This window comes from Heptranchias perlo, chromosome 3 (genome assembly GCF_035084215.1).
Source record: "Heptranchias perlo isolate sHepPer1 chromosome 3, sHepPer1.hap1, whole genome shotgun sequence".
Taxonomy (NCBI): Eukaryota; Metazoa; Chordata; class Chondrichthyes; order Hexanchiformes; family Hexanchidae; genus Heptranchias; species Heptranchias perlo.
Window position 1 is genome coordinate 64996001 of NC_090327.1, and position 12554 is coordinate 65008554.

Consider the following 12554-nt stretch of genomic DNA (forward strand, 5'->3'; position numbering starts at 1 on the left):
TTTCCAAAAAGAAACATTTTAATGGTGAATTTGTGTCCAAGATAAAGATGAAGATTTTTGTGCCAAGCTTCGATATCATGCATTCTCAGGTATAATAGAGGTCAGATACAGGTTAAAGCTCCAACTATAGTGCCCTAACAATGCATCTCAACCTCAAGCACAGAAAAGAAACTCCTAATGCACATGTATAACGTGTCCTTTTCTCAAAGCAGTCATCATTATAGTCTCTCTGAGGAAAACTATGACTTTATGGCAGGACAGTGAAATTGTGTCCAATAGTAACTAGGGTTGAGGCTGCTCTTACTCATTTTGTGGAGGACCCCTAAAGCCAAGTTTTTGGTCACCGGTCCTAATATGTCCTAACCTCCTTATGTGGCTCGGTGTCAAATTTTGTTTAATAATGCTCCTGTGATGCGCCCTGGGATATTTTACTACGTTAAAGGCGCTTTTTAAATGGTTGTTGTTGTTGTTTTACACTTCATTAAATTGAATCAATGAGGTCAAAGTGTGAATGAAAGTCAGCAAGAAATTTTAACAAGTGCAAAAATTAAATATGCTACAATAAAAATCTTGTTAAAATGGACTACCCGTCATCAGACTTTGCTAATGCTTTGTAACTACAGTAATGAAATTGGCTTTGACTGCAGCTTCAATACTCACCATCCCTTGTTCCAGTGGCCCCCAGCACTATAACAGGTATGCCAATAACTGAGGCAAGGAGCCAGATGCAAACATTTATTACTTTTGCCTTTAAAGGAGTGCGGAAGTCCAATGCCTTCACTGGATGGCACACAGCAATATACCGATCAACACTCATCATTGTCAATGTGAAGATGCTGGTAAACATGTTGTAATAATCAATGGAGACCACTATTTTACACAGCACATCTCCAAATGGCCAGGACCCTATTAAATAGTCGGCACTCTGGAAAGGCATTGTGCTTGTTGCTAGAGCATCTGCTGCAGCAAGATTGAAAATATAGATATTGGTAGCTGTCTTCATCTTGGTGTGTCTAAAAAGAAATACACAAAGCTGTCTTAATTCATTGCAATGACCATTCATTACCCATAATAAATTATGAGTACAGGCAAAATAAAACCTGGCTTATGATTCTATGATATACGCTTCATTCAGAAGCTATGTTCCATTTGTTCAATAGATGTATTCATTTATATAGTTGCTTTGCCTATCGAAGATGCTAAGCAATTCAATATCAATTCTCTAACACCAACATGTCAATGTCCTGCCCTCAAATATCAATTTGCTTGTTACAGTGGGCATAAAACTTAAGGCAATTCACAGAATATATGCAATATTTTCAATGCTGACAAATGCTCAAGACATATCAAACAAAATATAAGGAATTGTCAGTTTTTTTCCAATGTGTGATGCAGTCAGTTGCTGATGATGCCTTTAGTTCACTACCATTCACTTTAGTTAATACAAACTTTTGATTAACAAAATATTTCTCGTCAGACATTCTGCTAAATGAATGTAGGTTTCTTCTCAGACTGTAAAACTTACAATAAGAGGTTTCTAATAGTTAAGTTTCTAATTGTGAAAAGTTTGAAATTCCTCTTTTAATGACACTTGCAGTGTGTCACCTATTTTGGGCCTGAAGTTGAGCTGACATCAATTTCTGCCTGGATGGCTTCAATCATGCTGATGTTGAGTTGAAGGAAATTCTTCCTTACCCAGGACTTAACATCATCTGACCAGCTGGACAGCACAGTGGTAGTTGAGAAATCAAGTGTAGTGGTAAAGATAGAGCTGGATGTTGACAGCATACACGTGAAAGCTGGCTCATTGGCATGAACTATATCACCAAAGGGCAACATATGCTCAAGGAAATGAAGGGGGCAAGGATGGAGCCTGAAGAAACACCAGATGTGACTGTTTGGGGGGGTGGAGGGGGAGACAAACAACCAATACAGGAGATGTACTGGCCACAATGGGACAGGTAAGAGTGGAACCAAGAGTGGTAGTGCCAAGAAAGTGCACCACAAAGGAGAAATGATGGAGTGGTCGACTATGTCAAATGCCACAGTGAGGTCAAGAAGGACAAGTAGGGATAACACACTATGCTGACAGGTTCAAAGATTGCCACTGACAATGTTGCCAAGGAGCTGTGGGCAGGGTGGAAAGCAGATTGAAGGAAATCAAAGATGGGAGAGGTGGGTATGGAGCTGGATGGCAACAAAACATTTGAAGAGTTTAGAGAGAAAGGGGGTAGGGCAAAATGGACTTTTGCCTATATTGATTTTTTAAACTTGTATTCCTGTAATGCTAGAATCATCATGTGAAGGGTTAACTCCCAAGGCTGCAACTGTATTTTTTTCAACAGAAAACTATCAGGTTCAACTAGTCTACTCGATTTTACTCATGGTGTAAGTGTATTTTGGGCCACACAATGGGAGTTTGAAATGTTAATTAGTTAATTATCCCAAGGGGTTTTATTTATAATCCCAAACATTGCCTAATCTTTGTAAACAATTTTACAACACCAAGTTATAGTCCACACTGCCTGAGGAAGGGGAAAGCCCCCGAAAGCTTGTGGGATTAAAAATAAAATCGTTGGACTATAACTTGGTGTTGTAAAATTGTTTACAATTGTTAACCCCAGTCCATCACCGGCATCTCCACATCTTGCCTAATCTTGTTAGAGATAGCCTTATTGTCCCACAGGAAAACCATTGCAGTATCTTGCCATTTAAAGTGTCATTCTATTCCATTTGCACAGCATGACATACAGCCAGGCAGACTTTCGAAGGCACCCTGGTCCCACGTCAAAAGATAGGTCCCAACCTGAGGGTTGTGACTTTGATTGATGGCTATTTCTAAATTCTTTGAAAAAAGGGCAGGACCTTTAATAGGCTGGAACCCTCTGCGATTGACAAGTCAGTGGGCAGAGACCTTACAGTACAGATTGATATTAGCAGTCCTCAGAGCAGTCAGAATGTATATGAACTTTGCAGCCAGTGCCAAAAGGCATGAACGTTGCTGATCATAATCTCTACCCTGTATTATCTGATAATATATTAAGAAAGTACTCTTTGTCCCTAATTCATGCTCAGGTGCTCACAGTGTTGATACAATCGACTAAAACTGGGAGGAAAATAGTCATTGACTAAAATTATTGTACTTCTATGTCAAGTAAATTAAAATTAAGACTAAATTTTCTAAAATAAGACCAATATTTGAGATAGAGAGAAACTAAAGCCAAACTTTAAATGATTTCTAGGGCTAAAGTAACTCTGGCGTTGGGGGCTATTCAATCCCACCCCTTTACAGGTTGACCCTGTCACTCTGTTAGCATATTGTACAGAGACAGATGCAACCAGCTCACTGCTACATATGTCCCTGTGCCTTCTCAAAGTGTAGAGGCTTACACAAAACATTTGAGTGTGTTGTTCTAAATACATTTTTAAAAATTTAAAAATAGGTAACATTTCATTGGATCCCAAACAAAACTGTAGTTAACAACTTTGTTATTATTTTTAATATTTATGATTGAATTTTTAGCTAGAAAACCATTTCTTAATAAAGCACCTAGGCAGTTTAGCATAATCTGTATTTTAAAGTATGAACTACAGTTTAGTTACAGATTATGGATATGGTTTATGAGTAGGTATAATGAATAGCATGGCTAGTGTGCATTGAAGCAACTGTGGGTAGAGCTATTTTTCTTTCAAGATCTTATTTTTCACATTACTTATACCAGCCTTTGTGGGAAAATGATGATTACACTCTTCTCAAAATAGTGTTGGATTTAAATAAGGTTATTTTGTAACCTATAGAATACACAGATTAAAGCTGACACCTGAGTTAACCATTTTGCTTTGGGAGGGCAACAGTGGTGTTAAATATGATCCTCAGTTTGGCTCCTGTACTCATTAGGCTGGGGTTGGAGATATTAGAAATGTCAAACTGTTTTAAGTAATTTTGACAACTTGCTGCTAGTAAGCACAATGAACGGGTCAGAACCTTTGTTATGTAAAATAGAAAATCTACATGGTGCATTAAAAATTGTCGCAACAAGCTGCTTGCACCTACTGCTCATGAGCTCTGTATGTGAAGGAGACTTACAGAAGAAAGTACTTTTATTATTAAAGCCGAATATGGCCCTATTAGCAAAGGGCATATTCAATTTTAAGGGAAACATACAGCTGTTATGATTCTTTCCCATTAAATGTTGAACAGAATTCTACACTCTCAGTTCTTTGGTTCCGTTGCAGGGAAGTATCCACCAGTCTGGTTCTAGTGCCAGAGTGATTTATTGACTCAGTATCAAACTGATTGAGTGACTTGAATATTAAAAGCACATTTTAGTAAACCAGAGCAATAAAAGCCAGAGCTATTCAGAAGAAAAATAATTAACAAAGTATTCATCATTATATGTCCTCAAATATGATATTTAGCTCATATGAGATGTAGATGTTATTCTTCACTGTTTAAAACTATGTATTAATAGTAAGTCCTGCATTTCCTTGTCCAATTTTGAATAAAAATAAGAAGCTTAATCCTTTGTAGTTGAGTGAGTGTTTTTCTGTCTGAATGGAACACATTGTAAAATAGCACTAAAAATTGACCATACAATTATTGATAAAACTGATATTTGAACATTGCACTTTGTGCATTTAAATTGGTATAAATATTAAACAAAGTGTAGAAACTTCATTGTAAAATGTTTCTAATTTGCAGGCAGAGTGATATAAATAATATGGTGAGAATGTGATTTTATTTGTGCTTTGTTAATGATATCATTTAAAAATCATCAACCCTTAAGGAATGATTGAGGGAACAAACAAGTGAAAAACACATTAAAAAGTGGCATTTTATTTAATAGAACTAGCCAATCTACCATTGCATTGCAGACCAAATAATTTAAATTAATTTTTCAGGTCAAGCAGGGTTGCAGAGTGGGGGATAATGGAACCAACCTGGAGGAGTGGGAAGCGGCAATAGGAGAAAGAAAAGGCAAATAGGAGGAGGGGACAGGAGTGGAGGCATGGAGAGGAAGAGGAAAGGAGGTTGGAGAAAACGGGAGGGGGAAGAGGGAAAGTGGAAGGGTAACGAGAGAGAAGGCAGAGAGGAGATGAAGGAGAAAACAATTGAAGAGGTGGTGACAGGGGAGGGGAAAGGGGAGTGTGAGAGGAAGGGGGGAAGAGAGGAGGTGGGGGAAGAGAGGAGGTGGCGGGAAGAGGGGAAGAGAGGAGAAGGGGGGAAGAGAGGAGGTGGGGAAGGGGGAAGGGGGGGGAAGGGGGGGAGGGGGGGGAAGAGAGGGGAGGGGGGGGAAGAGAGGGGAGGGGGGGGAAGAGAGGAGGGGGGGGAAGAGAGGAGGGGGGGAGGGGGAAGAGAGGAGGGGGGGGAAGAGAGGAGGGGGGGGAAGAGAGGAGGGGGGGAGGGGGAAGAGAGAAAGGGGAAGAGAGGAGGGGGAGGGGGAGGGGGAAAGGGGAAGAGAGGAGGGGGGAGGGGGAAAGGGGAAGAGAGGAGGGGGGAGGGGGAAAGGGGAAGAGAGGAGGGGGAGGGGGAAAGGGAAAGAGAGGAGGTGGGGAAAGAGAAAGAGAGGAGGTGGGGAAAGAGAAAGAGAGGAGGGGGGGAAAGAGAGGAGGTGGGGAGGGGGGGAAAGAGAGGAGGTGGGGAGGGGGGGAAGAGAGGAGGTGGGGAGGGGGGGAAAGAGAGGAGGTGGGGAGGGGGGGAAAGAGAGGAGGTGGGGAGGGGGGGAAAGAGAGGAGGTGGGGAGGGGGGGAAAGAGAGGAGGTGGGGAGGGGGGGAAAGAGAGGAGGTGGGGAGGGGGGGAAAGAGAGGAGGTGGGGAGGGGGGGAAAGAGAGGAGGTGGGGAGGGGGGAAAGAGAGGAGGTGGGGGGGAAGAGAGGAGGTGGGGGGGGAAGAGAGGAGGTGGGGGGGGAAGAGAGGAGGTGGGGGGGGAAGAGAGGAGGTGGGGGGGGAAGAGAGGAGGTGGGGGGGGAAGAGAGGAGGTTGGGGGGGAAGAGAGGAGGTGGGGGGGAAAGAGAGGAGGTGGGGGGGGGAAGAGAGGAGGTGGGGGGGGGAAGAGAGGAGGTGGGGGGGGGAAGAGAGGAGGGGGGGAAGAGAGGAGGTGGGGGGGGGAAAGAGAGGAGGTGGGGGGGGGGAAGAGAGGAGGTGGGGGGGGGAAGAGAGGAGGTGGGGGGGGGAAGAGAGGAGGTGGGGGGGGGAAGAGAGGAGGTGGGGGGGGGGAAAGAGAGGAGGTGGGGTGGGGTGGGGGGAAGAGAGGAGGTGGGGGGGGGGAAAGAGAGGAGGTGGGGTGGGGTGGGGGGAAGAGAGGAGGTGGGGGGGAAGAGAGGAGGTGGGGGGGAAGAGAGGAGGTGGGGGTGGGGGGAAGAGAGGAGGTGGGGGGGGGGAAGAGAGGAGGTGGGGGGGGGGAAGGGAGGAGGTGGGGGGGGGAAGAGAGGAGGTGGGGGGGGGAAAGAGAGGAGGTGGGGGGGGGAAAGAGAGGAGGTGGGGGGGGGAAAGAGAGGAGGTGGGGGGGGGAAAGAGAGGAGGTGGGGGGGGGAAAGAGAGGAGGTGGGGGGGGGGAAAGAGAGGAGGTGGGGGGGGGGAAGAGAGGAGGTGGGGGGGGGGAAGAGAGGAGGTGGGGGGGGGGGAAGAGAGGAGGTGGGGGGGGGGAAAGAGAGGAGGTGGGGGGGGGGAAGAGAGGAGGTGGGAAGAGAGGAGGTGGGAAGAGAGGAGGTGGGGGGAAGAGAGGAGGGGGGGGGGAAGAGAGGAGGGGGGGGGGAAGAGAGGAGGGGGGGGGTGAGAGTGGGGGGGGGAAAGAGAGGAGGGGGGGGGAAGAGAGGAGGGGGGGGGGAAGAGAGGAGGGGGGGGGGAAGAGAGGAGGGGGGGGGAAGAGAGGAGGGGGGGGAAGAGAGGAGGTGGGGGAAGAGAGGAGGTGGGGGAAGAGAGGAGGGGGGGGAAGAGAGGAGGGGGGGAAGAGAGGAGGGGGGGAATGAGACGAGGTGGGGGAAGAGACGAGGTGGGGGTGGGGGTGGGGGTGGGGGTGGGTGTGGGGGGGGGTGTGGTGGGAGAGGGGGTGGGGGGGGGTGTGGGATGAGAGGGGGTGGGGGTGGTGGTGGGGGAAGAGAGGAGGTGGGGGTGGGGAAGAGAGGAGGTGGGGGAAGAGAGGAGGTGGCGGTGGGGGAAAGAGTGGAGGTGGGGGGGGGATTGAGTGGTGGTGGGGGGGGGAAGGAGGTGGTGGGGGGGGGGAAGTGTGGAGGTGGGGGGGGGTAAGTGTGGTGGGGGGGGGGGGAAGTGTGGTGGTGGGGGGGGAAGTGTGGTGGTGGGGGGGGTTGAGTGGTGGTGGGGGGGGGAAGTGTGGTGGTGGGGGGGGGTTTGTGTGGTGGTGGGGGGGGGTTTGTGAGGGGTGGGGGGGGGAAGTGTGGAGGTGGGGGGGGGGTTGTGTGGAGGTGGGGGGGGGGTTGTGTGGTGGGGGGGGGGGGGAAGTGTGGAGGTGGGGGGGGGGGTTGAGTGGAGGGGGGGGGGGGGTTGTGTGGTGGGGGGGGGGGAAGTGAGGTGGTGGGGGGGGAGTGTGGTGGTGGGGGGGGGGAAGAGTGGTGGTGGGGGGGGTTGTGTGGTGGGGGGGGGAAGTGAGGTGGTGGGGGGGGGGAAGGATGAGGTGGGGGGGGGGGAAGAGAGGAGGTGGGGGGGGGAGGTGTGGTGGGGGGGGGAAGAGAGGTGGTGGGGGGGGGGATGTGAGGAGGTGGGGGGGGGGGAAGTGTGGAGGTGGGGGGGGGGAAGTGTGGAGGTGGGGGGGGGGTTGAGAGGTGGTGGGGGGGGGGAAGAGAGGTGGTGGGGGGGGGGAAGTGAGGTGGTGGGGGGGTGGGTTGTGTGGTGGTGGGGGGGGGTTGTGTGGTGGGGGGGGGGGAGTGTGGTGGTGGGGGGGGGTTGTGTGGAGGTGGGGGGGGATGTGAGGTGGTGGGGGGGGGAAGTGAGGAGGTGGGGGGGGAAGTGAGGTGGTGGGGGGGGGGAAGTGTGGAGGTGGGGGGGGGTTGTGTGGTGGTGGGGGGGGGTTGTGTGGTGGTGGGGGGGGGATGTGTGGAGGTGGGGGGGGGAAGAGTGGTGGTGGGGGGGGGAAGAGTGGAGGTGGGGGGGGGGGTTGAGTGGTGGTGGGGGGGGGGGTTGTGTGGGGTGTGGGGGGGGGGGTGGTGTGGGGGGGGGGTGGTGGTGGTGGGGGGGGGGGGAGTGTGGTGGGGGGTGGGGTGGGGGGGGGAGAGGAGGTGGGGTGGGGTGGGGGAGGAGAGGAGGTGGGGTGGGGGGGAGTGTGGAGGTGGGGGGGGTGGTGGGGGGGGGATGAGAGGAGGTGGGGTGGGGTGGGGGGGAGAGAGGTGGTGGGGTGGGGGGGGGGGTTGTGTGGTGGGGTGGGGTGGGGGTGGTTGTGTGGTGGTGGGGGGGGGGGGGGAGGTGTGGTGGTGGGGTGGGGGGGTTGTGAGGAGGGGGGTGGGGGGTTGTGTGGTGGGGGTGGGGGGAGTGTGGGGGGTGGGGGGGAGAGTGGAGGTGGGGTGGGGGGGTTGTGTGGTGGGGTGGGGGGGATGTGTGGTGGTGGGGGGGGGGGAAGAGAGGTGGTGGGGTGGGGGGTTGTGTGGTGGTGGGGGGGGGGGATGAGTGGAGGTGGGGTGGGGGGGAGAGAGGAGGTGGGGTGGGGGGGGTGAGAGGTGGGGGGGGGGGAGGTGGGGTGGGGGGGGGGAGAGAGGTGGTGGGGTGGGGGGGAAGAGAGGAGGTGGGGTGGGGGGGAAGAGAGGAGGTGGGGTGGGGGGGAAGAGAGGAGGTGGGGTGGGGGGGATGAGAGGAGGTGGGGTGGGGGGGAGTGTGGAGGTGGGGGGGGAGAGGTGGTGGGGGGGGAAGAGAGGAGGTGGGGGGGGAAGGTGAGGGTGGGGGGGGAGAGAGGAGGTGGGGGGGGTGAGGAGGTGGGGGGGGAGGAGGTGGGTGGGGGGGGGTGGGGGGGGTTGAGTGGGGTGGGGGGGGGGTGTGGTGGTGGGGGGGGGGAGGAGGTGGTGGGGGGGGGGAGTGAGGGGTGGGGGGGGGTGGAGGAGGTGGGGGGGGGGAGGTGGTGGGGGGGGGGAGAGAGGTGGTGGGGGGGGGAGAGTGGTGGTGGGGGGGGTTGAGAGGAGGTGGGGGTTGAGGTGGGGGGGAAGAGAGGAGGTGGGGGAAGAGAGGAGGTGGGGGAAGTGAGGGTGGGGGAAGAGAGGAGGTGGGGGAAGAGAGGAGGTGGGGGTGGGGAGAGAGAGGAGTGGGGGTGGGGGAAGAGAGGAGGTGGGGGGGGGGAGAGAGGGGGTGGGGAGTGGTGGGGGGAGGGGGGAAGAGAGGTGGTGGGGGTAGGGGGAAGAGTGGAGGTGGGGGGGGGAAGAGTGGAGGTGGGGGGGGGAGAGTGGAGGTGGGGGGGGAGGGGGGAAGAGAGGTGGTGGGGGTAGGGGGAAGAGTGGAGGTGGGGGGGGGGGGAAGAGTGGAGGTGGGGGGGGGGAGAGTGGAGGTGGGGGGGGGGAAGAGTGGAGGTGGGGGGGGGAAGAGAGCTGGTGGGGGGGGGGAAGAGAGCTGGTGGGGGAAGAGAGCTGGTGGGGGGAAGAGAGCTGGTGGGGGGAAGAGAGCTGGTGGGGGGAAGAGAGGTGGTGGGGGGAAGAGAGGTGGTGGGGGGGAAGAGAGGTGGTGGGGGAAGAGAGGTGGTGGGGGGGAAGAGAGGTGGTGGGGGGGAAGAGAGGTGGTGGGGGAAGAGAGGTGGTGGGGGGAGGGGGAAGAGAGGTGGTGGGGGGAGGGGGGAAGAGAGGTGGTGGGGGAAGGGGGAAGGGGGGAAGAGAGGTGGTGGGGGGAAGAGAGGTGGTGGGGGGAAGGGGGGAAGGGGGAGAGAGGTGGTGGGGGGAAGAGAGGTGGTGGGGGAAGGGGGAGGGGGAAGAGAGGTGGTGGGGGGAAGGGGGGAAGAGAGGTGGTGGGGGGGAAGAGAGGTGGTGGGGGAGGGGGGAAGAGAGGTGGTGGGGGGGTGGGGGGAAGTGTGGTGGTGGGGGGTGGGGGGAAGAGAGGTGGTGGGGGGTGGGGGGGAGAGAGGTGGTGGGGGGGGGGGAAGAGTGGTGGTGGGGGGTGGGGGGAAGAGGAGGTGGGGGGTGGGGGAGAGAGGTGGTGGGGGGGTGGGGGAAGAGAGGTGGTGGGGGGAGAGGTGGTGGGGGGAAGAGAGGTGGTGGGGTGGGGGAAGAGAGGTGGTGGGGGTGGGGGAAGAGAGGTGGTGGGGGGAAGGGGGGAAGAGAGGGATGAGGGTGGTGGGGGGAAGGGGGAGTGAGGTGGTGGGGGGAAGTGGGAAGAGAGGTGGTGGGGGGAGGGGGGAAGAGAGGTGGTGGGGGGAAGGGGGAAGAGTGGTGGTGGGGGGTTGGGGGTTGAGAGGTGGTGGGGGGAAGGGGGGAAGAGAGGTGGTGGGGGGAGGGGGGAGTGTGGTGGTGGGGGGAGGGGGGTTGAGGGTGGTGGGGGGAGGGGGAGGAGGTGGTGGGGGGAGGGGGGATGGGGAGGTGGTGGGGGGAGGGGGTGGTGGGGGAGGGGGTGGTGGGGGGAGGGGGGTGGTGGGGGGAGGGGGTGGTGGGGGGGGGTGGTGGGGGGGGAAGGTGGTGGTGGGGGGTTGGGTGGGGGTGGGGGGGAAGGGGGGTGGTGGGGGGGGAGGTGTGGGGGGGGGTGGTGGTGGGGGGTTGGGGGTGGTGGGGGGGGGGGAGGAGGTGGTGGGGGTGGGGGAGGAGGTGGTGGGGGGAAGGGGGGAGGTGGGGGGGGGGGGAAGGGGTGGTGGGGGGGGGGAAGAGAGGTGGTGGGGGAGGGGGGAAGTGAGGTGGTGGGGGGAGGGGGGAAGGAGGTGGTGGGGGGAGGGGGTGAGTGGTGGTGGGGGGTGGGGGGAGGAGGTGGTGGGGGGAGGGGGGAGAGGGTGGTGGGGGGGAAGGGGGGGGGTGGGGGGGAGGTGGTGGGGGGGGGGGAGTGAGGTGGGGGGGGGTGGGGGGTTGTGGGGGTGGTGGGGGGGGGGTGGTGGGGGGGAGGGGGTGGTGGGGGGTTGGGGTGGGGGGGGTTGGGTGGTGGGGGGGGGTTGGGTGGGGGGGGGGGGGGTGGTGGGGGGGGGGGGTGGTGGGGGGGGGGGGGTTGGGTGGGGGGGGGGGTTGGGGGGGTGGTGGGGGGGGGGGGTTGGGGGTGGTGGGGGGGGGTGGGGGGGTTGGTGGGGGGGGTGGGGGTGGTGGGGGGGGGGGTTGGGGGGTTGTGGGTGGTGGGGGGTGGGGGGGAGAGAGGTGGTGGGGGGAGGGGGAGAGGTGGTGGGGGAGGGGGTTGGTGGGTGGGGGGGAGGGGGGTTGTGAGGGGTGGGGGGATGGGGAGGTGGTGGGGGGGGTGTGGGGGTGGGGGGTGGGGGGGTTGGTGGGGGGGGGGTGGTGGGGGGGGGGTGGTGGGGGGGGGGGGGGTGGTGGTGGGGGGTTGGGGGGTTGTGGGGGGGGGGTTGGGGGGGTGGTGGGGGGGGGGGTGGGGTTGTGGGGGGGGGGTTGGGGGTGGTGGGGGGGGGGGAAGGAGGTGGTGGGGGGGGGGGGGGTTGGTGGGGGGGGGGTTGGGGGGTTGGTGGGGGGGGGGGGGGGTGGTGTGGGGGGGGGGAAGGGGTGGTGGGGGGGTGGTTGGTGGGGGGGTTGTGGGGGTGGGGGGGTTGTGGTGGGGGGGGGTGGTGGTGGTGGGGGGGGTGGTGGTGGGGGGGGGGTTGTGAGGTGGTGGGGGGGGGGTTGTGGGGGGGGGGTTGGTGGTGGGGGTTGGGGGGGGGGGGGGTTGGTGGGGGGGGGGGGGTTGGGTGGTGGGGGGGGTTGGGGGTGGTGGGGGGGGGGGGTTGGGGGGGGGGTTGGTGGTGGGGGGGGGGTTGGTGGTGGGGGGGGGGGGTGGTTGTGGGGGTGGGGGTGGTGGTGGGGGGGGGGAAGTGAGGGGGGTTGGTGGTGGGGGTGGGGGGAGAGAGGTGGTGGGGGAGGGGGGAAGAGAGGTGGTGGGGTTGGGGGAGGGGGGAAGTGTGGTGGGGGGGGTGGGAGGGGGGGAAGAGAGGGTGGGGGGGGGTGAGAGGGGGGGGGAAGAGGTGGGGGGGGAGGTGGGGGGAGGGGAAGTGAGGGGTGGGGGAAGAGAGGAGGGGGGTGTGTGAGGGGGGGGAAGTGAGGTGGGGGGGAAGTGAGGAGGTGGGGGAAGAGAGGAGGTGGGGGGGGGAAGAGGAGGTGGGGGGGGGGAAGAGGGAGGTGGGGGGGGAAGAGAGGAGGGGGGGGGGAAGAGAGGAGGTGGGGGGGGGAAGAGAGGAGGTGGGGGGGGGAAGAGAGGAGGTGGGGGGGGGGGAAGAGAGGAGGTGGGGGGGGGAAGAGAGGAGGTGGGGGGGGGAAGAGAGGAGGTGGGGGGGTGGGAAGAGAGGAGGTGGTGGGGGGGGGGGAAGAGAGGAGGTGGGGGGGGGAAAGAGAGGAGGTGGGGGGGGGAAAGAGAGGAGGTGGGGGGGGGAAAGAGAGGAGGTGGGGGGGGGAAAGAGAGGAGGTGGGGGGGGGAAAGAGAGGAGGTGGGGGGGGGAAAGAGAGGAGGTGGGGGA

At 58.4% G+C, this 12554-nt stretch overlaps 1 protein-coding gene across 1 annotated transcript in view; it reads right to left on the reverse strand.

Annotated features, from left to right (window-relative positions):
* LOC137306406 (delta-type opioid receptor-like) overlaps positions 1-12554 on the reverse strand; it is a 26731-nt gene that overhangs the window by 6499 nt on the left and 7678 nt on the right. The window contains exon 2 of the mRNA XM_067975585.1: positions 661-1013. Within this exon, the coding sequence (XP_067831686.1) occupies positions 661-1013 (353 nt within the window). The remainder of the gene's footprint in view (positions 1-660; positions 1014-12554) is intronic.